Below are 25,426 nucleotides of genomic sequence, written 5' to 3' on the forward strand. Positions count from 1 at the left end.
GAAAACTACAGGCCAATATCACTGATGAACATAGATGTAAAAATCCTCCACAAAATACTAGCAGAGTCCAACAGCACATTTAAAAGGATCATACATCATGATCAAGTGGGGTTTATCTCACGAATGCAAGTATTCTTCAATATATGCAAATCAATCAATGTGGTACACCATATTAACAAACTGAAGGAGAAAAACCATATGATCATCTCAATAGATGCAGCAAAAGCTTTTGACAAAATTCAACACACATTTATGATAAAACCCCTCCAGAAAGTAGGCATAGAGGGAACTAACCTCAACATAATAAAGGTCATATTGATAAACCCAGAGCCAACATCATTCTTAATGGTGAAAAACTGAAAGCATTTCCACTAAGATCAGGAAAAAGACAAGGTTGCCCACTCTCTCCACTATTATTCAACATACTTTTGTAAGTTTTAGCCACAGCAATCAGAGAAGAAAAAGAAATAAAAGGAATCGAAATCGGAAAAGAAGTAAAGCTGTCACTGTTTGCAGATGACATGATACTATACATAGAAAATCCTAAAGACACTACCAGAAAACTACTAGAGCTAATCAATGAATTTGGTAATGTAGCAGGATACAAACTTAAGGCAGAGAAATCTCTAGCATTCCTATACACTAATGATGAAAAATCTGAAAGAGAAATTAATGAAACACCTCCATTTACCATTGCAACAAATAGAATAAAATACCTAGGAATAAACCTACCTACGGAGACAAAAGACCTGTATGCAGAAAACTACAAGACACTGATGAAAGGAATTAAAGATGATACAAACAGATGGAGAGATATACCATGTTGTTGGATTGGAAGAATCAACATTGTGAAAACGACTATACTACCCAAAGCAATCTACAGATTCAATGCAATCCCTTTCAAACTACCAATGGCATGTTTCACAAAATAGAACAAAAAATTTCACAATTTTTATGAAATCACAAGAGACCCTGAATATCCAAAGCAATCTTGAGAAAGAAAAACTGAGCAGGAGGAATCAAGCTCCCTGACTTCAGATTATACTACAAAGCTACAGTAATCAAAACAGTATGGTACTGGCACAAAAACAGGAATATAGATCAATGGAACAGGATAGAAAGCCCAGAGATAAACCCACACACATATGGTCACCTTATCTTTGATAAAGGAGGCAAGAATATACAATGGATAGAAGACAGCCACTTCAATAAGTGGTACTGGGAAAACTGGACAGCTACATGTAAAAGAATGAAATTAGAGCACTCCCTAGCACCATATACAAAAATAAACCCAAAATGGATTAAAGACCTAAATATAAGGCCAAACATTATAAAACTCTTAGAGGAAAACATAGGCAGAACACTCTATGACAGAAATCACAGCAAGATCCTTTTTGACCCACCTCCTAGAGAAATGGAAATAAAAATAAACAAGTGGGACCTAATGAAACTTAAAAGCTTTTGGACAGCAAAGGAAACCATAAACAAGACAAAAAGACTACCCTCTGAAGAGGAGAAAATATTTGCAAATGAAGCAACTGGCAAAGGATTAATCTCCAAAATTTACAAGCAGCTCATGCAGCTCAATCTCAAAAAAACAAAACAACCCAATCCAAAAATGGGCCGAAAACCTAAATGACATTTCTCCAAAGAAGACATACAGCTTTCCAACAAACACATGAAAGGATATGGAGCATCACTAATCATTACAGAGATGCAAATCAAAACTACAATGAGGTATCACCTCACACCAGTCAGAATGGCCATCATCAAAAAATCTACAAACAATAAATGATGGAGAGGGTCTGGTGAAAGGGAACCCTCTTGCACCGTTGGTGGGAATGTAAACTGATACAGTCACTATGGAAAACAGTATGGAGGTTCCATAAAAAACTAAAAATAGAACAACCATACAACCCAGCAATCCCACTACTGGGCATATACCCTGAGAAAACGATAATTCAAAAAGAGTCATGTACCACAATGTTCACTGCAGCTCTATTTACAATAGGCATGTCATGGAACAACCTATGTGTCCATCGACGGATGAATGGATAAAGAAGATGTGGTGCATATATACAATGGAATATTACTCAGCCATAAAAAGAAACTAAATTGCATTATTTGTAGTGAGGTGGATGGACTTAGAGTCTGTCATACAGAGTGAACTCAAAAAGAGAGAAACAAAAACCGTATGCTAGCACATATATATGGAACCTAAACAACAACAACAACAACAAAAAACAGTTATGAAGAACCTAGGGGCAGGACAGGAGTAAAGACACAGATGTAGAGAATGGACTTGAGGACATGGGAAGGGGGAAGGGTAACCTGGGACGAAGTGAGAAAGTGGCATGGACTTATATATACTATAAAATGTAAAATAGATAGCTAGTGGGAAATATCCACATAGCACAGGGAGATCAGCTCAGTGTTTTGTGACCACCTAGAGGGTGGGATAAGTAGGGTGGGAGGGAGACGCAAGAAGGAGGAGATATGGTGATATATGTATATGTATAGCTGATTCACTTTGTTATAAAGCAGAAACTAACACACCATTGTAAAGGAATTATACTCCAATAAAGATGTTTAAAAAAACATCCTTTATCTGGTAAAGTTGTCCTTTAGATATGAAGGAGAAATAACTACTTTCCCAGACAAACAAAAGCTGTGGGAGTTCTCAACCACTGGATCTACCTTGCAAGAAATTCTGAAAGAAGCAGAAATGGAAAGGAGGTGAGAAGGCATAGAGTGGCTGCATGGAAAAAAAGACCCAACTATATACTGTACACAAGAGGCTTTATACACTTTAGCTCCAAAGGCACACATAGGCTCAAAGTGGTTAGAAGAAGATATCCCATGCAAATGGAATTCAAAAGAAAGTGGGTAGCTATATATATATATATATATATATATATATATATATATATATATAAAATACAAAATAGACTTCAAGCCAAAAACAGGAATAAGAGACAAAAGGGTCTTTATATAATGATAATGAGCTCAATACATCAAGAATATATAACAATTGTAAATATATATGCACCCAACATAGGAGCACCTAAATGTATTAAGCAAATACTAACTGATCTGAAATGAGAAATAGACAATAATACAATAATAAAAGGGCAATTCAATACCTCACTCTCAGCAATGGATAGATCATCGACAAAGAAAAACCAAAAAAAAATGTTCAAACCGAACCAGACTTTAGAACAATAAACTTAACAGACATATATAAAACATTCCATCCAACAGCTGCAGAATACACATTTTTCACAAATACACATGGAACATTCTCCAAGATAAAGCATATAAGACACAAAACAAGTCTTAGTAAATTTTAGAAGATTGAAAGCATTCTCTTTTCTGACCACATTGGTATGAAACTAGAAATCAACAAAAGGAAAGCTAGAGAATTTACAAATATGTGGAAACTAAACAACACACCTTTAAAAAACAAAAGAAATCAAAAGGGAAATTTAAAAATATCTCAAAACAACTGCAAAAGGAAGTACAACATACCAAGTCCTATGGGATGCTGCAAAAGCAGTTCTGAGAGGAAAGTTTAAAGCAATAACTGCATATACTATGAAACTAGAAAAAAAATTAAATAACCTAACTTTAAACCATAAAAGAGCATAAAAAGAAGAAAAATTAAGCACAGGATCAGGAGAATGAAGGAAATAATAAATATCAGAGCAAAATAAATAATACAGCAACCAGAAAAACAATAGAAAAGATGAAAAAACTAAGAGCTGACTTTTAAAGATAAACTAAATTGACAAATCTTCAGCTAAACTAACTTAAATAATGAGAAAGAAGACTCAAATAATAAAATTAGAAGTGAAAGAGGAGACATTACAATTGATATTACATAAATACGTAGAATCATAAGAGACTACTATGAATAGTTATACACCAACAAATTAGATAACCTAGAAGAAATGGATAAATGTTTAGAAACACACAACCTACTAATGCTGATTCAGGAAAAAAAATAGAAAATCTGAACAGAACAATAACAAGTAAAGAGATTGAGTAAGTACTCAAAACCTCCCAACACAGAAAACCCCAGGACTAAACAACCTCACTGGTGAATTCTACCATACATTTTAAAAAGAATAAATGCCAATCCTTCTCAAGCCCTTCCAAGAAATTGAAGATGAGGGAACACTTCCGAACTCATTCTACAAGACCAACATTACCCTGTTACCAAAACCAGATAAAGACTCTACAAAAAAAGAAAACTACAGACCAATATCCCCGAGGAATGTAGATGCAAAAAATTTCAACAAAATATTTGCAAACTGAATTCCAGAACGCATTAAAAGGATTATGTACCATGACCAACTGGAATTTACCTCTGGGATGCAAGGATGGTTCAACATATACAAATCAATAAATGTAATATATCACGTTAATAAAATGAAAAAAATAACATGATCATCACAATAGAGTCAGAAAAAGCATCTGACAAAATACAACAGATAATAAATTTTATGTTATGTGTTTTACCACCTTTTTTTAAAAAGACATAATAGCCTGGCAATCAATGAAGTCTTGTAGACAAAGTCATTTTCATGGTTCATTTGAAAAGTTTCAATGTTGTGCATGCTTCCATAGTTTGGTGTACTAAGTTTTGTTTCGTTTTTAATTTTGTCTGGTTTCTCAACAACTAGAAGAATTTTGAAATGTCATCCAGAATAATCAGGACGACTTTCATATCCTTTCTAGTTAAAAGATTCATGAATGGTTCTGCAGTACTAGAGTAGACAAGGTAGACAATCTGTTCAAGTGCTTCCCCAATTGTGGGATTGGTGACAGACCATAGTTTCATTTTGTACCTTAAAGTCTTCCTTTGGGAATATGCCAACAAGGAATGTCATCTGGCCTTGACTGCCAGTTGTGATACTTCATATTGTCTACACAGTCTTCTACTGTGTTAGTTTTGGCATCATTTAGTGGCCTGGGATAGACGGCACATGCTCCTACATCAATTACACACGCTCCTACATCAATCATACATCAATTACAACCTGCGACCAAACATCTGTCTAAGTGTAAATATTTCCTTTAGCTCTTAAGAGAGGAATCACAATTGGCCATTCTGTAGCTTCTGGAAGCTTCACAAACTGTTTCCACAACCATTCAATTAATTGATTTGGACCATCAGTAAGATAAAAAACACCTGGTTAATATTTCAGGATCATCATGATGCAAGAGATGAAAACTGAAGAGTAGAATTTGATGAACAAACTTCTCCTTAAGACAAATGTTTTAAAGTATCCAGGCTAGATTTCTAAAGATGGAAATAATGCACCAAAGGTATAAACATTTTTTAATGTTCACTCTGAAAGTATTTCAAACCTACAAAACAGTTCCAGGGGTACAGATAGTTCCCTTTTACCAGTCTTCCCCAGATGCTGACATACTGCATAACCACAGTACAGTTGTCAAAGCCAGGAAATTAATATTTATAAAACAGTATAACTGTGGATCTTATTCAAGTTTCACCAACTGTCCCACTAATGTTCTTTTTGAAAGCTTTTTTGTGGAACCTGGCGAGTATCACACATCACATTTATTACACTTCCTTGGTCTCATCTAATTGTGGACAGATCCTCATTTTCTTTGTCCTTTACAGCCTCAACACTTTCAAAAGGTATTCAACTGTTTTGTGGAATGTCCCTCAGTTTGCGTTTGTCTCATGTTTTCTCATGATGTAGAATGCAGGCTGTACATTCTGGGCAGGAATATCACAGTGTACCTACCATACCTGGGGAGAGTGGGGTAGGACACATGATGTCTCTATCTCAATACTGGTGGTATTAACTTTGACTGTTTGGTTGTGGTGGTGTGCCTGATTTCTCCACTAAGCAGTTTCTGTTTATTCCCCCTGGATATCTTGTGAGGAAATGCTTTGCCCTCCTAAGTTTAGCATCTACTGACAGTTCTTGCCTGCAAAATTACTGCTGTGGTGTTTGCCAAATAGCAGTATTTTATTTCCATCTTTCCTTCTACATTTATAATTGGGATTCCACTGAAGGGAGGATCTGCCCCTTTTATTTATGTATTCACATCACAATGGACCAAACATTTCCTTTTCTATGGGTATGAACAATTTTTAAGATTTTGGATGGACCTGATAAATTGCCTTCAGAAAGAGTGTACAGATTTACACTCCCTCAGGTACTACATGAGTCTGTCACCTTTCTACACCCATACCAACAGTAATTATGTACAAATAAATTCACTTGTTTAAAAAAAGGATATCTAGTAATTACTTACCTTTGCAGTTTATTGCCTCTTATGTATCTTCACTGTTCATTTGTTTTTCATCTTCCATCATTTGTTATTTTATATAACATTGCACATTTTACCCTTGTCACCTATGTGTTTACGAGATCTTTTTGCACTGAGGATATTATTACAAATGGAATTATTTGTAACATATTTTCTCAGTTTCTTTGCATTTTACCTTTACTAATGAATGTCAATTTTACAGTTTTATATGGTCAAATATATTGATGTGTTTCTTTTTCATTTGTGCTGTTGTAGAAAGTTCTTTACCAAATAAAGATACTCAACATGCTCTCTTAGATTTTTGATTAAGTCCAAATTTTTATATGTATTTCTTTTATTCTTCTGGATTATATTCCACTAGGCTTTCTAACATAAACTTTTTTCTTTGTTTCAGTATTTTCCCCCAAAGTTCAGGAATTTTTAAAGGTAGAATTTAAATCACTGGGGAAATATATATATAACTTTTAATATTAATATGATGCTAACCATCCATTTGGGGGAAAAAACTCCCTACTTCACACTATTTATAAAAATGGATTCCACATGGATATGTGTATTAGAAAAATATTTTTTATCAAGAAAATACAAACTCTACAAATCTAGTCAGCTGGATAAATACATGGCAGATTATCTGTCCCTGGACAGTTTGCTAGCATTAAATTAAAGTGAAATAAATATGATTAAGATATCCTTCATCATATTGATACAATATTGCCTATATCTTAGATTATAACTGAGAGCATACACTATAAAATCTTTTTACTGTTCACGAAAGTTTCTCTTAAGTTTTTGGTTACGTTCAAGTCTCCTTATCAGGACAGCTATACCCCAAAGCAAGATTTTTATTTGAATAAAAAAGGGCCCATAAGTTGAAATAAAAAACAGTATAAAATATATATTTATAAACATTTATGATTACTAACATAAATATTAATTTATATTACATGTAGGCATAACAGAAGATGATAAAAAGATAACTGTAAGGAAGACGAGGAAGAATACAAAACCAAATCAGGGATTCAGGTCTCTTTTTGTCAACACAACACACAAAGGCCCCAAATGCTATATGTAATTAGCTGTAAACATCTCATAACAAACCAAACATCCAGGGGGCTCCCTCTGCCCAGGATGCATTACCGGATGTGGTACGCCCTGAAGCACTTGGCATGGACACCCTTCTGGCACTTCTCACAGCGGGTGTTGGTCTGTGAGTGGCACAGGGCACACCGGGTCCTCTTGTCCTGGTGGATGATCCAGTGCCCAATCATGTCAAAGCGGCTCTCGGTTTCCAGCCGCCTGCTTCGCCTCCCTTGGGATGATGTATCCGCGTTGCTCTCTAGGTACACGCAGGCCACATATCTCCGGAAGGCCAGAAGGTCCACCTGGGCATCATGGCAGCATATCCTGTGCAGCTGCCATGCATTGTTAAGAGCAGCGTCAATAACATAGCCAATGAAACTCGAGTACCACTTCATACCCCGGATCTTCACCTTGTACTTGGCGATGTTCTGGTCCATGCGGCCGACACCCCCGACCTTCTCCTGGTACAGCCTCAGCAGGGATGGCTGATGAACCTGGGCCTGCGTCTTGGCTGCTCCCGAGTGATGGCTGGTCAGCCCTGCTGGCTCTATGCCCACAGCGTTGGAGCAGATGTTGACCACACTGCTATCATGCCAGCGGCACACGATGATCTCCTCACTCTCATCAACTCTATAATCAAACGAACCCCTCTTCATTCTCTTCAGTTCTTTGGGATCTTTAAGGGGACATCGTTCAGTTCTGTACTCACGAACAGTTCCTGTGGCCTTCACTCCTTTCTTCCTTAAAATGGACATCAATTTGACACTTGTAAAAACCTTGTCAAAAAATATGTGGTATGGCAGACACCCACGTGTCTGAAGTGCATCCACAAATTTCACCACCATACTGCCTCCTAGGTCCAGGCCCCTGTCTGGCTTAGTGAACAGTGTGCCCTGTGAGGGCTCGAACCACACCAAATAGCCCCTGCTGGTCGTCCCACACCAGATCTTGTAGCCCAGCCGCACAGGTTTCCCCGCAGGCAGACGCTTGGACCCCCGGTGTCCAAAGTACTCACACATAGACTCGCCAAAGCTGTAGAACTCTTCCAAGGGTGCATGCTTCTGGAAATTGTAGTTCATGCGGACAATGAGAGGCCTCACCTTGGCAAACCTATCACTTTCATCAAGCTCATTGTTATCTGCAAAATGCAGGTATGAGAAGATCAGTTCAAATCTGTCCCTTCTAATTGCATCAGCCACAAGATGATGATGTGAATCAGGGGATGTTTCCCAAAACATCCTTCTCCTTGGATAGGAGATATACCCACTTAAAATCAAAATGCCCAAAACACACTTCAATTCCTGAGCTGTGAGACCCAGGTTGACATTCTTCTGCCAAGCATAACGATTGGTTTCATTAACAATAAAATTAATTGTTCCTTCATCAAAAAACAATTCAAAGAGGCCTACAGGACTCAGTTCCTGGCTTTTGAGATCCTCCATATGAGGATCCGATGCTGTCCAACTGGTGAAGTCCGGGCAGATATCTCTTTTGGTCCAAACATGTTGAGGTTCCACTACTGCCTTTTGCTTCTTCATGGCTGGCTGCAGCTGCAGGTCATCATCATCCTCCCCGGTGCCAGAGTCCTCAGGCACAACAAAGGCATGCAGCACATTGCCAGGCAGGAGCGTTCCTCGCCGGCCATCTTCATCACCCGAGTCCTCATCAGTGAAGTCCCCTGAGGCATTGTTGGGCGGTGCAATGAAGATCTCCTCCCTACTCTGGTCAGACTCCTCCTCCTCCAGAGCATTCAGAACCTCAAGCAACTTCATGGACTTCAGCTTTGAGCCGGTTCTTCTCCCGGTAGTGAGGCTGCTGCGATGACAGGAAACAGAATGAAGAGAGGCCATGCAGGAAAGCCAGTGCTTCAGCAGAAAACTCCACTAAAGCATTGCCCAAGAGGAGGGCACTCCCACTGCAACAGCATCTTGGACCTAACACCATAAGTCATAGTGCCAGATAAGTGAATTTTCCAGACAAACACAAATTATTCATCTAAGTGCAGAAGTATTTTAATGAAGGGAGACATTCTAAAGAGGTATTCCATACTTCCTTTCCTTCTTACATAAAGTGTCTGAATAGAGGATCCCCTCTAGTGATGAAGCCAGGTGCCACTGTTATCACCTGGTTAACAGTAACTGTCAATGGGAAGGCTCGGCTGCTGAAGTGACATCCACCGATGTCTCCTGACTCAGTGGCCCTAGCAGCCCTGCTTTCATGCTTCTGCCTTATCTGTCTCTTCCCTTTTTCTTACTCACTTGGCATATATAAGTTTCCTCACTTCCCCAATTCTCAAACTCTCCATACTTGAACTCTCACTACCCAAATTCAGGACCTAAACAGATTCAGACAGATTTTCACAAAGCTCCCTCAACATCTGATATCCTACTGCATACTAACTGCTAAATAGATTTGGAAACATGGAAACCCCTGCTATTCTAACTCTCCCTGTACATGTAGGAACCAAATGCAAGAGATATTTGTATTTAGTGGGCACCAACCACGAGCAGGTGCTGCCCAGGGGCTGGCAGTGAGCACACTCCACTCCCTGACCTGCATAGCACTTGTTTCCAAATGGAGGAGACAGATGACACATCAACAAACACGCAGCTATGCAGGACGGCATCAGGTAGTGATGAGGGCCATCCTGAATAAGGGACAGAGAGTGCAGCAAAGGAATAGGGCTGGAGGTGCTACTTTAGACATATGATGAGGGAAGGCTCACAGGGCAGATGGCCTGGAGAGGTGGAGTGAGCCTTGCAGACAGCTGGAGACTGGGTGTCCCAGAGGGAGAGAAAGAACTGTAGGTACAGGTGCAAGGCCCTGTGGTTGAAGGGACTTGATATCTATGAACAGCAAGGAGGTTAGTGACACTGCAGATGTAGTGAGGGGAGGAGAGTAGAGCAGAGGTGGCTGGGTCCAGGGCCAAGGCCCCACAGGGTTCCAGAGGTCCTGATCAGGACTTCCAGCTGTATTCAGTTATCACAGGAAGCCCCTGAGGGGATGGAGCAGGACAGTGAGGGGTCAAATACATTACTCTGGCTATGAGAACAGACTGGACTTGGGAAGGTGGGCACTGCTGCTGCCCTATGCCTTGGCCTCTGCATGAGAAAAGCCGTGTACCAGAGGGAGGATGCAGGCTTTACCACAAAGGCTATTTCTCTGCCTGCTCTTAGGCTTTGGAGTTTAAGCTGCATTAGAGATTCACTCCAACCTCACTTCCAGGACACTGACTCCACCAGCCACCCCTGCTGGAGGCTAGAGCACAAGAAGTCTGACCTCTGGGGAGATGAGGTATGCCTCAAGCTCTCCATGGCCAGCCAGAAAGGGAGAGGAAACCTGAAGCTCTTCCTTTCCATGGACCTCGAACTAAGACACGTTCTCAAGGGTAACAGCCATCTTCATGCCTCCCCTGGTCCACAGCAGCAGATCCAGGCCTGCCCAGCCACAATCTCTGCTAGCCTCACCACTCAAACAGGCCCTCAAACACCTCTGTGCATACCTGTTCAAACCCTTGGAGTGAGAAAGCCTGCAGGAACTGAGGCAGCCCCACAGACAACCATCTTGTGTCTTGAAAGATGAGGAAAGTAAATCATGTTTTTAGATCAAGTGCAGAACTAGAACTACACAGCTGCACCCGTACTGTACCATACACACTCCTTTGTCTGCCTTGTCTTTTCTCCAATCTTCCTCTCTCCTCTCCCTCCTTGGTGCTTCATAGACACCAAGTGCTTAGGGTGGGCAGCAGGACTGAGAACTGAAAATGTTATAGACTTGGTCTTTCAAAAGCAGAGAAGTAAATATAGTTAGCCTTGAATAACATGGGTTTGAACTATGTGAGTCCACTTATACATAGATTTTTTTCGGTAAATACGTCCTGGAGTACTACATGATCCTCAGTGGGTTGGAACCGCCAGTGCAGAGGGCCTGATTATAAAGTTATACACAGATTTTCAAATGCGGAGAGTCAGCACCCCTAATCCCCATGTGTTCAAGAGTCAACTGTACTTGCATAAAGCCTTTCAACAAACATTACTCCTACCTTGATGATGAAGCCATGGTATATTGTGAACATGAGCTTGTCTTTACTTGCAGAGTCTAAGAATCTGTAAGACAACAGAAGTCAGTTTTAAGAAATCATATCTTAATTAGCAAAGGAATAGGACCTTCTCTACCATTTAAGGGAAAAAAAATCTCAAGATTCACTATCAACCAGAGGGAAATGGATCAAGTACACACAGGAAATGAGGTGTAGTTGACTGGCTAGTCAGAGGGAAAAAGAACAAGCTCCCCCATCTCACACCTCACAACAAAATACATTCTAGAGCGGGGTTTCCCACAGTCAGAACTATTGGCATTTTGTTTCTCCTGGGGGGTTGTCCTATGTATTATGTGATGTTTAACAGCATCCCAGGCCTCCATCTACTAGATACCAATAGAACAACTACCCTACTAGTTGTGAAAAACGAAAAGGTTTCTAGACAAATGTCCTCTGGTGGGGAGAGTAGGAGGTAAAATCTCCCCTGGTTGAAGACTACTGTCCTACATCAGCACTGCCAATAGAACTTGCCACAATGATAGAAATGTTTTATATCAGTGCTGTCCAATATGGTAGCCATGAGCCATATATGGGTATTAACCACTGGATATATGGTTAGTGTGACTGAGAAATTGAATTTTTAATTTTATGTAATTTTAAGTAATTCAAATTTAAATAGTCACATGTGGTGGCTACTATATTAGATAGCGAAGTCCTAGATGTATTAAGTATTAATTGCAAAAAAGCAAAACTTTTAAAGTATATTAATGACCACAGAGGGAAACCTTTCTTATAGAAAACACAGAAACTTAAAGGAAGGTGGATAATTTTAACTACATCAAACTTCCAACAAACCTGTAGTAGGCAGAAGGCCCAAAGGACCCCAAATAGGTTGAACTCAAATAGGGCTACACCAAGACACATTATAATTAAATTGTCAAAAGTCTAAGACAGAGAAAGAATTTGGAAAGCAGCAAGAAAAAGAGAAATTACATACAGGGGAATGCCTAGTAGCAGATTTTTCAACAGAAACTTTTCAGACCAGGAGAGAATGGGATGATACATTGAAAATGTAGAAAGAAAAAACTATCAACTAAGAATGTTATTCCCAGCAAGCTGTCCTTCAAAACTGAAGAAGACATAAAGACTTTCACAAGCAAACAAAAGCAGAGGGTGTTCATACCACAAGACCTGCTTTAAAATAAATGCTAAAAGGAATTCTTCAAGTAGAAGTAAAAGGGCACTAATTATATCATAAAATCATATGAAGAGAGTGTAAAACTCATTGGTAATGGTAACTATAAAGTCAGTCAGGTAATAGGAGTGTATAATTCACTAACAACTCTAGATTTAAAGTTAAAAGTTAATGCATATATGTAGATTCTAGAAAAATGGTACCGATGAACCGGTTTGCAAGGCAGAAATACAGACACAGATGTAGAGAACAAATGTATGGACACCAAGGGGAGAAAGCAGGGGGAGGGGAGTGGAGGGATGGGATGAACTGGGAGATTGGGATCGACATATATACAGTAATATGTATAAAGTAGATAACTAATAAGAACCTGCTGTATAGCACAGGGAACTCTACTTCGTTTTACTGTACAGTAGAAACTAACACAACATTGTAAAACAACTATACCCCAATTTAAAAACAAAGGAAAAAATAACATTCTAAAACAACTATAACTACAATAATCTGTTATTAGATACATACTATAAGAAATATGTAAACTGTAGCATCAATAATCTAAAATGTGAGGGGGAGGAGAAGTAAAAGAGTAAAGTTTAGAAATGTTACAGAAGTTAAGGTGTTACCAGTTTAAAATAGGGTGCTATCATTTCAAGATTTTATGTAAACCTCATGACAAACACAAAAGAAAAACTTACTGTAGTTACACAAAAGAATATGATAAAGAAGTCAAGGCATAATGATACAATAATTCATCAAATCATAAAAGAACACAACAGGAATAGAAGAAACAAAGGATTTATAAAACAGAAAACGATGAACAAAATGAAAACAATTAGTACTTACCCATCAATAATTACTTTAAATGTAAATTCATTAAATTATCTAACCAAAAGCCATGGAATGGCTTAATGGATAAAAAAGTAAGATCCAATGATATGCTACTGACAAGATACTCACTTGATCTTTAAATATACATATAGGCTGAGTGTAAAAGGATGGAAAAAGATATTTCAAGCAAATAGTAACCAAAAAAAAAAAAAAAAGAAAGCAGGGGTAGTTATACTTATGTCAGTCGAAATTAACTTTACTAAAATGGAAACAAGAAAATAAGATAATTACATAATGAAAAACAACAATCCATCAAAAGATATAACAATTGTAAATATTTAAGCACTAAATATTTGAGCACCTAAATATATAAACCAAATACTAAGAGAACAAAAAGGAGAAATAAATGGCAATAAGATAAGAGGGGGGACTTTAATATCCCACTCTCAACAATGGTAGATCATTCAGACAAAGAATCAATAAGGAAACATCAGACCTGAATGCCACTATAGACCAAACGCACATAAAAGACATATACAGAACATTCTATTCAACAATAGAAAAATATACATTCTTCTTAAGCACACATAGAACATTTACTGGGATGTTAAATGTTAGGCCACAAAAAAAGTCTTAGCAAATTCAACAAGACCAAAATCATACTAAGTATCTTTCCTGAACACAGTGGTATAAAGCTAGAAATCAGTAACAGGAGGATAACTGAAAAACTCAAGAATGCATAAAAATAATTCTCCTGAACAACCAATGTAGCAAATAAGAATTAAAAGGAAACTAAAAAGTATCTTAAAACAAACAAAATTGGAAACACAATATACGAAAACAGGGGATGTTAGCAAAAGCAGTTCTAAGAGGGAACTTTATAGCCATAAACACATACAGAACGAAAAGACAACTATCTCTAATAAATAACCCAACTTTACACCTCAAGGAACTAGAAAAAAGAACAAACTAAGCTTAAAGTTAGCAGAAGGAAGGAAACAATAAAGATTAGAGCAGAAATAACTAAAGGAGAGAAGAAAAAAATGAGAAAAGATTAACAAAACTAAGAGTTTGTTCTTTGAAAAGACAAACGAAATTGACAAACCTTTAGCTAAACTATCCAAGAAAAAAAAAACCAACAAAATTATAAATCAAAAAGGAGACATTACAACTGATACCACAGAAATACAAAGGATCTGTGCAACTGAAATGATCACATTGTTAATCAGCTATACTCCAGTACAAAATAAAAAGTTAAAAAAAAATACAAAGGATCAGAGGGTAGTAGGAACATTTATCTGCCAACACACTGGACAATGTAGAAGAAATGGATAATGCTTAGAAACAAAAAATATACCAAGACTGAATCAAGAAAAAAGAGAAAAAGTGAACAAACCAGTTACTAGTAAGGAGACTGAATCAGTACCCAAAACTTCCCAACAAAGAAAAGCCCAGGACCAGATGGATTCAAGGGGAATTTTACCAAACATTTAAAGAATTAATGCCAATTCTTCCCAAACTCTTCCAAAATATCAAAGAGAAGGGAACACCCCTAAACTCATTTACAAGGTCAGTATTACCATGATACCACAGCCAGAATAAGGACATTACAAGGAAGGAAAACTACAGACAAATATCCTTGATGAAAACAGATGCAAAAATTCTAAATAATATACTATCACACCAAATTCAACAATACATTAAATGATCAAATGGGGTTTAACACAGGAATGCAAGGATTCTTCAATATATGCAAACCAATCAATGTGATATGCCATATTAACAAATTGAAGGATAAAAACCATACGATGACCTCAATAGATGCAGAAAAAGCTTTCAACAAAATTCAACAGCCATTTATGATAAAAACTCTCCAGAAAGTAGACTAGAGGGAACCTGCCTCAACATAATACAGGCCATATATGAAAAACCACAGCCAACATCATTCTCAATGGTGAAAAACAGAAACCATTTCCTCTAAGATCAGGAACAACACAAGGTGCCCAATCTCACCATTATTATTCAACATACTTTTGGAAGTTTTAGCCACAGCAATCAGAGAAGAAAAAGAAATAAAAGGAATACAAATCAGAAAAGAAGAAGCAAAACTGTCACTGTGTGCAGATGACACGATACTATACATAGAAAATCCTAAAGACAATACCAGAAAACTACTAGAGCTAATCAATGAATTTGGTAAAGTAGCAAAGTACAAAATTAAGGCACAGAAATCTCTTGCATTCCTATACACTCATGATGAAAAATCTGAAAGAGCAATTAAGGAAACACTCCCATTTACCATTGCAACAACAAAAAAAAATACGTAGGAATAAACAAAAGACCTGTATGCAGAAAACTATAAGACACTGATGAAAGAAATTAGAGACGATACAAACAGATGGGGAGATATACCATGTCCTTGGATTGGAAGAATCAACATTGTGAAAATGACTATACTACCCAAAGCAATCTACAGATTCAATGCAATCCCTATCAAACTACCAATGGCATTTTTCACAGAACCAGAACAAAGAATTTCACAATTTGTATGGAAACACAAAATACCCCGAATAGCCAAAGCAATCTTGAGAAAGTAAAACGGAGCTAGAGGAATCAGGTTCCCTGACTTCAGACTATACTACAAAGCTACAGTAATCAAGACAGTATGGTACTGGTGCAAAAATAGAAATATAGATCAATGGAACAGGATAGAAAGCCCAGAGATAAACCCACACACATATGGTCACCTTATCTTTGATAAAGGAGGCAAGAATATACAATGGATAGAAGACAGCCTCTTCAATAAGTGGTGCTGGGAAAACTGGACAGTTACATGTAAAAGAATGAAATTAGAACACTCCCTAACACCATATACAAAAATAAATTGAAAATGGATAAAAGACCTAAATGGAAGGCCAGACACTATAAAACTCTTAAAGGAAAACATAGGCAGAACACTCTACGACAGAAATCACAGCAAGATCCTTTTTGACCCACCTCCTAGAGAAATGGAAATAAAAATAAAGAAATGGGACTTAATGAAATTTAAAAGCTTTTGCACAGCAAAGGAAACCATAAACAAGAGGAAAAGAAAACCCTCATAATGGGAGAAAATATCTGTAAATGAAGCAACTGACAAAGGATTAATCTCCAAAATATACAAGCAGCTCATGCAGCTCAATATCAAAAAAACAAACAACCCAATCCAAAAATGGGCAGAAGACCTAAATAGATATTTCTCCAAAGAAGATATACAGATTGCCAACAAACACATGAAAGAATGTTCAACATCACTAATTGTTAGAGAAATGCAAATCAAAACTACATTGAGGTATCACCTCACACCGGTCAGAAAGGCCATCATCAAAAAATCTACAAACAATAATTGCTGGAGATGGTGAGGAGAAAAGGGAACTCTCTTGCACTGTTGGTGAGAATGTGAATTGATACAGCCACTATGGAGAAAAGTATGGAGGTTCCTTAAAACACTAAAAACAGAACTACCATATGACCCAGCAATCCCACTACAGGGCATATACCCTGAGAAAACCATAATTCAAAAAGAGACATGTACCACAATGTTCATTGCAGCACTATTTACAATAGGCAGGACATGGAAGCAACCTAAGTGTCCACCAACAGATGAATGGATAAACAAGATGTGGCACATACATACAATTCAATATTACTCAGCCATAAAAAAAGAAACAAAATTGAATTATTTGTAGTGAGGTGGATGGACCTAGAGTCTCTCACAGAGAGTGAAATAAGTCAGAAAGAGAAAAACAAATACCGTATGCTAACACATATATATGGAATCTAAAAAAAAAATGTTTCTCATTAACTTAGGGGCAGAACAGGAATAAAGAGGCAGACATAGAGCATGGACTTGAGGATGTGGGGAGGGGAAAGGGTAAGCTGGGACAACGTGAGAGAGTAGCATTGACATATATACACTACCAAATGTAAAACAGATAGCTAGTGGGAAGCAGCAGCACAGCACAGGGAGATCAGCTTAGTGCTTTGTGACCACCTAGTGGGATGGGATAGGGAGGGTGGGAGGGAGATGCAAGAGGGAGGGGATATGGGGATAAATGTATACATATAGCTGATTCACTTTGTTGTACAGCAGATACTAACACACCAGTGTAAAGCAATTATACTCCAATAAAGATGTTAAAAAAAAATCATACACTATGATTAAGTGGGAGTCATCCCTGGGATGCACGGGTGGTATTGATAAAACATATGCAAATCAACGTGATGCACACCATCAATAGAATGAAAGATAAAAATCATAGGAACATCTCAATAGATACAGTAAAGCACTTGACAAAACACCATATCCTTTCAAGATAAAACTCTCAACAACTTAGGTATAGAAGGAACATACCTCAACATAACAGAAGTCACAGATGACAAGCACACAGCTAACATCATATTCAGTGGTGAAAGACTGAAAGCTTGTCCTCTAAGATCAGGAACAAGACAAGGATACCTACTCTCACCACTCCTATTCAACACAGTACTAGAAGTCCTACCAGAGCAATAAATTAAGAAAATGAAATAAAAGGCATCAGAATTGGAAAGGAAGAAGAAAAACTGTCTCTATTTACAGATGACATGATTTTACATACAGAAAACCCTAAACACTTCACAAAAAAACCGTTAGATCTAATTAATGAATTCAGTAAAGTTGCAGGATATAAAATCAACATACAAAAATCATGGGCTTCCCTGGTGGCGCAGTGGTTGAGAGTCTGCCTGCCGATGCAGGGGACACGGGTTTGTGCCCCGGTCTGGGAAGATCTCACATGCCGCGGAGCGGCTGGGCCCGTGAGCCATGGCCGCTGAGCCTGCGCGTCCGGAGCCTGTGCTCCGCAACGGGAGAGGCCACAACAGTGAGAGGCCCGCGTACCGCAAAAAAAAAAAAAAAAAAAAAAATCAGTAGCATTACTATACTTTAAAACTGAATTCTCTTAAGAATTGGAGAATGGGACTTCCCTGGTGGTCCAGAGGCTAACACTCCATACTCCCAATGCAGGAGGCCCAGGTTGGATCCCTAGTCAGGAGCTAGATTCCATATGCTGCAACTAAGAGTTCTCATGCCACAACTAAGGATCCTGTATGACGAAAACTAAAGATTCTGCATGCTGCAAGTAAAGACCCCGCATGCCACAACTAAGACCTAGTGTAGCCAAAAAATAAATAAATATTTTTTAAAAAAGGGAATTGAAGAATATTACCCCACTACAATAGCATTAAACAATAAAATATATAGGAATAAATTTACCCAAAGAAGTAAAAAAAAACTCCCTACACTGGAAACTACAAATCATTGATGAAAGAAACTGAAGACAAAAATATCCCACGATTATGGATTGGAAGAATTAATATTACAATGTCTATACTACCCAACGCCATCTACAGATCCAATGCAATCCCTATCAAGATTTAATGGCATTTTTTATAGAAGTAGAAAAAACAATCCTAAAATTTATATGGAACCACAAAAGACCTCATATAGTCAAAGCAATCCTAAAAAGAACAAAGCAGGAGGCATTACACTTCCTCATTTCAAACTATATTATAAGGCTATAGTAATCAAAGGGATCAAGATGGCAACGTGAGAGGACGTGAAGCTCACTGCCCGCCACAAACAAATCAAAAATATATCTACACGTAAACAATTTTCACTGAAAACTAAGTGGAAACTGGCAGAAGGCCTGTTGTACAAACAAGGATGTAGGAAAGATATACACGTGATCAGGTATGAAGGGAAGAAAAGATGGGGTCAGGACCTGGTGCTCCTGGAAGGGGACTCAGAGGAAATGGAAGATTATAAGGGCAGACACCTGCCCTGGGAAGTGAGCAATTCAAGCCACAGATTAGGTGCCCAGTCCTGGGGTGCTACGTGGAGGAAATTAGATAGTTTTCCAAAGAAAATACTGAACGGCCAACAGATACATGAAAAGATGCTCAACATCACTAATCGTCAGACTTCCCTGGTGGCGCAGTGGTTAAGAATCCGGCTGCCAATGCAGGGGACACAGGTTCAAGCCCTGGTCCGGGAAGATCCCACATGCCGTGGAGCAACTAAGCCCTGTACGCCACAACTACTGAGCCTGCACTCTAGAGCCCGCAAGCCACAACTACTGAGCCTGCGTGCCACAACTACTGAAGCCTGTGCACCTAGAGCCCGTGCTCCGCAACAAGAGAAGCCACCGCAATGAGAAGCCCGTGCACTGCAATGAAGACCCAATGCAGCCAAAAATAAATAAATTTATTTTAAAAAATCACTAACCGTCAAGGAAATGCAAATCAAAACCACTGTAAGATATCACCTCACTCCTGTTAGAACGGTTGCCATCAAAAAGACACATCAAGCATGTGGAAAAAAGGGAACCCTTGTGCACTACCGGTGGGAATGCAAACTGGAGCAGCCACTACGGAAAACAGTATGGAGGTTCCTCAAAAAAGTAAAAATAAAGCTACCATACAGTCCAGCGATTCCACTTCTGGGTATACATCCAAAGGAAATGAAGTCACTATTTGAAGAAATACCTGCATCCCCACATTCACTGAAACATTATTTACAATAGCCAAGATGTGTCCACTGAAGAAAATGTGGTACATATATATAATGGAATGTTATTCAGCCATAAAAAAGAAGGAAATCCTATCATTTGTGACAGCATGGATGCACTTGAGGGCATTATGCTAAGTGAAATAGGTTAGACAGAAAAAGACAAATATCGTATGATCCCACTTATATGTAGAATCTAAAAAAACAAACAAATGAACTCATATAAAAAGAATCAGATTTGTGGTCACCAGAGGTGGTGGGTTGAAGAAGAGGGAATTGGTTGATGGTGGTGAAAAGGTCAAGTGTCCAGGTATAAAATAAATGAGGAAGTCTCAGTTTATAACTGGGGAAATATGTACATGATGACCATAGTTAACACTGCTGTATAGTATCTTTGGAAGTTGCTAAGAGATTAAATCCTAAAAGTTGTCATCACAAGGAAAAAAAATTTCTTCTTCATAACTATATGAGATGGACGTTAACTTACTATAGCAATTTACAATATAAGTATGACAAGTCATTATGTGGTAGTTTAAACTTATACAGTGTTGTATGTCAATTATATCTCAATACAACTGAAAAAAAAATTAAAAAGCCAACTTCAAAACAATAGAACGTTTTGTGGAGTTCTTACTCACCCTTGACCTACCCCCTTTCCAGTGCTGCAGCAATCTTAGTCTTGAGTAGCCAGACGCCCAATTCCCAGTTTTCCCCTCAAACTAAAGGGAGAAAGAGCAAACCTGATTGCAAATTATTGTGTATTTCTGCTCTAACGTGTCTTAAGGATACCTAAAACCCTGGTGTGGCAGAAAAAGCTGTGAGGCAGAATACAAATCCACAGACGTCTGGAGCAACAGACTGTGGGTAAAGATACATAACAGACCATTTAAGGCCATTTGGAAATACAGGACATTCAAAAGCTTCCACGAATATGGAGGAATTTAAGAAAGCCACATGCAAGACCAAGACACATGCTCAGAAAACTCCTGAGACCTTAAATTTTTACCTCGGGCTAATCCCAAGATTAAGAGTATCCTAACTAAGTGATGAAGGAGTGTCCCTGCAAAGAGCAAATATGTAAAGACAGGGAGAGGTAGATGGTCTTTTTTTGGGTTTTTTTCAGTGTTTTTTTGTTTGTTTCAGCTCCTGAGATTCATGGAATTCTCTGTCAAAAGATTAGCTGAACACAAGCTACAGGAACAAAGTCTTCAGTGATCACACATGACAATATACAGTCTTTGCAGAAATAGTTTGGAAAAGTCCCAAAACAAATGAACTACAATGGCCTTCAAAAAATTTAAAAAAGCAAACCCTGGGGAAGGCAAGGAGTCTAATTTCCAGAGTTACCACATAATAATAGAAAAACATTCAATTTTTAGCAAAAAAAATCACAAGGCACATAAAGAAACAAGAAAATGTGGCTCATTTAAAGCTGACAGAACCAACTCTGAGGAAACCTAGATATCAGACTTACTAGACAAAGACTTTAAAATAATCATCTTAAATATGCTGCAAGTAAATGGAAAACATGGACAAAGAACTAAAGGAAATCAGGCAAACAATATATAAACAAAGCTGAAATGAAAAATTCACTAGAGGAGTTCAACACCAGGGTTGTGAAGGGAGAAAAAAAGGACTGAACACAGGACTATTAAAAATATCAACTCTTACAAACAGAAAAAAATATATATATGAAGAAAAGTGAACAGAGCCTAAGAGACTTGTGGGTCACCACCAAGTCAGTCAACATACACATTTTGAGAATCTCAAAAGGAAAAGAGAAAGAAAAGGGCACAGACATTACTTGAAAAAACAATAGCCATAAGTTTCCCAAACTTGAGGGAAGACACAGATCTACAAACCCTGAAGTAGGATAAACTAAAGAGACCTACACCAACACACATCATAATCAAATTGGCCAAAGCCAAAGCAAGAATCTTGAAATCAGGAAGAGAGAAGCAATTCATAGTATAAAGGATCTGCAATAAGATCATCAGTCAATTTCTCATCAGAAACCTTAGAGGCCAAAAGGTAGTAAGATGATATATTTAAAGTGCTCAAAGAAAAAAAATTGCGAACCACGATTTCTATATTCAGCAATACTGTCCTTCAAAAATGAGGGAGAAATTAAGATATTCCCAGACAAACAAAAGTTGAAGGAATTCATTACCACTAGACCCACAATACCAGAAATGCTAAAGAGAGTCCTTAATGTTGAAAGGAAAGGATGCTGGACAGTAACTCAGTCATACTTGAGAAAAGATAAAGTTACCAGTAAGGGTAAATATATAAACCCATATTTAAAAAAAAAAACATTGTTGTCATTTTAGTTTGTAACTCCACTTCTTATTTTCTACAGAATTTAAAAGATGAATGCATAAAAAACAATTATAAATTAAAGATGTAATTTTTGACATCAGTAATATAAGGGGGGAAGAACTTTGTAAGAGAGGAGTTTATGTATGCAACTGAAGCAAAGCTGCTATCAAGTGAAATTAGTTACATTAGGATATTCTATATAATCCCATGGTAACTGCAAAAACAAAATCTAAAGAATATGCATGAAAGGAGATTAAAAGGAAATCAAAACATGTCACTGCAAAATATCAACTAAACACAAAAAAGGTAGGCAGTAATGGAGGAAAATGAGAGACAAAAAGAGCTATAAGATAGACAGACACAAAACAAATAGCAATGCGACAAAATAAGTCTCCCCTTTTCAGTAATTATGTTTAAAGTAAATAGATTAAACTATCTAATCAAAAGGCAGATAATGGGGGAGGTGATATCAACAGATGAAGGACTAGGAAGTTCTAGGTCCTCATTCCCCACAGAAATGCAAGTTAACATCAATATATGGGCCAGAATACCTTTATGAGAACACTACTAAATTGGAAAAACCCAGTTTTCCTCCTCCTGGGTAGGAAGAAACCCAGTCCTTCCCTCCTTTGTTCTCTCCTGTGGGTCTTCTTTACCACTAGCATAGAACGTTTCACTTCTGACACTTCTAGTGACTAAATTCGGGGTGGGGGGGGTCCATACAAGTAACTCTCTGCAACACCAGCTGGGTGTCCAACAATTCTGACACCATCTACCTGGAGACAGTGTCAGATCCCACAGGTTAAGGGCTCAGTACCACAAAACTGCTCCCCACATCAGATGCCAATTACAAGTAGTAGGTCCCCAGGTTACCCACAATTTCTGTCTGACTTGGCTATAAATCAGGGGTTCCCATGATCCCTTCCTTGGGTTCAATGCATTTGCTAGAGCGGCTCACAGAATTCAGGGAAATGCTTTATGTTTACCAGTTTATTAAAGGATATGATAAAGGATATAGATGAACAGCCAGATGAAGAGATGCACAGGCCAAGGTATGGGGAAAGGGTGCAGAGCTTCCATGCCCTCTTCAGGCACGCCACTCTCGCAGCACCTCCATGTGTTCACCAATCCGGAAGCTCTCTGAATCCTGTACTTTGGGGATTTTTATGGAGGCTTCATCATGTAGGCATGATTTATCATTAATCCCGTTTTCAGCTCCTCCCTTCTCAAGAGAATGGGGAGTGGGTGGGGCTGAAAATTCCAAGCTTCCAATCATGGCTTGGTCTTTCTGGTAACCAGCCCTCATCCAGGAGCCATCCAGGCACCCAACCAGAGTCACCTCCTTAGAACAAAGGACACTCCTATCACGCAGGAAATTACAAGGGTTTCAGGAGCCCTGTGCCAGGAACCCAGGTCAAAAACCAAATATTAGGACAAAAGATGCTCCTAGTGCTCTTATCACATAGGAAATTACAAGGATTTCAGGAGCTCTGTTCCAGGAACTGGGGCAGAGATCTATACATATTTTCTATTATCTCATAGCCCACCCCATGGGCTCTGGCCACAGACCCCTTTCAGCAAAATGATACCCAAGTCAAAAGATACCGGCACATTACTAGAACCCCATGCAGTCATTAATAATCATTCCAGTTCATCATTTTGTTGTATGAGGATGTTTCCCAGGGTTAGGCCACTCCGGTTTGCAGTCTTTCATTCGATCATATCAGGTTCCAAAAGCAGGAGTGGTTTCAGCAAACATATGGCTTCACTCTTTCAGACATCTGATATAATTGAGCTAAGAAACAACGTCATCTCTTGCTCTGAGCTCTTTTGAGGTACTAATGTAATACCGAATTTACCTTTTTACATAACACATTTATTCACTACTTACCCTTAGCTACTATTCCTCCTTCTCTTCATTTATACCCAAACTCTTCCATTTTTGGAAGGTTCATTAGATTCAACCATTGTGCTGGTCTAGGTTGCAGAAAGCAATATTAGCCTAGCAAGTGCCTTCCCTCAGTCCACTCCCATTTAGAGAGGGTGAGATTATGTAGGTACAGAACTAGTGGGCTATCTTTACCACCAAGCAATACAGCTGCATTCAGTCTTGTCAGATGGGATGAAGGCACATTCTGCCCCATCAGGCCCTTAGGAATTCTGACTTAAGGTTTAAAAATATAGTTATAGTTTCTTGCTTAGGAATCAATCAACTTGTATTTGCAGCCCTGGTCACATGACCACTGCCATCAGGTAGGAAAAACAAACAAAAAGTTGAGGTGATGTGAGGAAGAAAAAGAAAAAAAAAAGAGAGAGAAAAAAAAAACTATAGCTATTATACCAACGTCCTCCTCCTTTGGCAAGAAGGTAAGTCATATCAGCATCCTTTGTCACCCCTACTTCCCTAGATCCACCAGAAAAATAGAGGAATCTATCCAGTGGGGACACTTTTCTAGTCCCACTCACGTTTAGTATGAGTAGACACTCATGAAGGTGTGTAAAGCCAGCCCTTCATGCCTTTATTTTCCTCCATTTTAGACAACCAATGCTTCAAATGCCCATTCCAATCCTCTATCAAACTAGTACTCAGAGGAGAATATTTCTCTGCCCATTGTTGGACATTACAGACTGTAAACTGTGTTCCTTGGTCTAAAGAAATGATAGTCAGCAACCCAAATTGGTGTAGTATCTTCTGTTCCAGTTCTTTCACAGTATTCTGAGCATTTTCATCTACCATTAGGCAGGCATAGCCCTGTCCAGAGTCAGTGTCTATTCCCAGCATCAGGACCCATTTGTAGCCCCCCATGGCTACCAGCATTGTCTCACATGCCAACCACGATCAGAGCCTTCCCACCAGGGAATCTGCCATATAGCCATGTGCAATCTCTGTCTCTCTCGTTGACAGAGAGAACTTCTCTTACTGGCATTTTGTGCATGAGAGTACAAGAAGACTATGAGGAAATTCAACCCATCTTTACTTTGCTGCAGTGACCCCTATGTCCGTACATGTCACGGACCCAGGTGGCCATCTCAAGGGAGCACACAGGAGTATCTGCTTGCTGATTCCAAT

General features: G+C 38.5%; 1 protein-coding gene across 2 annotated transcripts in view; it reads right to left on the minus strand.

The window, feature by feature from the left end:
• Window positions 1-7,178: 7,178 nt before the first annotated feature.
• The window catches only part of PGBD2 (piggyBac transposable element derived 2), a 29,357-nt gene continuing 11,109 nt past the window's right edge, over window positions 7,179-25,426 (minus strand). Inside the window, exons 2-3 of one of the 2 annotated variants that reach the window (XM_060146606.1) lie at window positions 11,432-11,495; window positions 7,179-9,204 (exon numbers count right to left, since the gene is read on the minus strand). In XM_060146606.1, coding sequence (XP_060002589.1) covers window positions 7,443-9,204; window positions 11,432-11,448 — 1,779 coding nt within the window. In that variant the 5' untranslated portion in view covers window positions 11,449-11,495 and the 3' untranslated portion in view covers window positions 7,179-7,442. Of the gene's footprint in view, window positions 9,324-11,431; window positions 11,496-25,426 lie in introns of those variants that run through there. The other variant, XM_060146604.1, reaches the window with a different exon arrangement.

Source organism: Lagenorhynchus albirostris, chromosome 3 (genome assembly GCF_949774975.1).
Source record: "Lagenorhynchus albirostris chromosome 3, mLagAlb1.1, whole genome shotgun sequence".
Lineage (NCBI taxonomy): Eukaryota > Metazoa > Chordata > Mammalia > Artiodactyla > Delphinidae > Lagenorhynchus > Lagenorhynchus albirostris.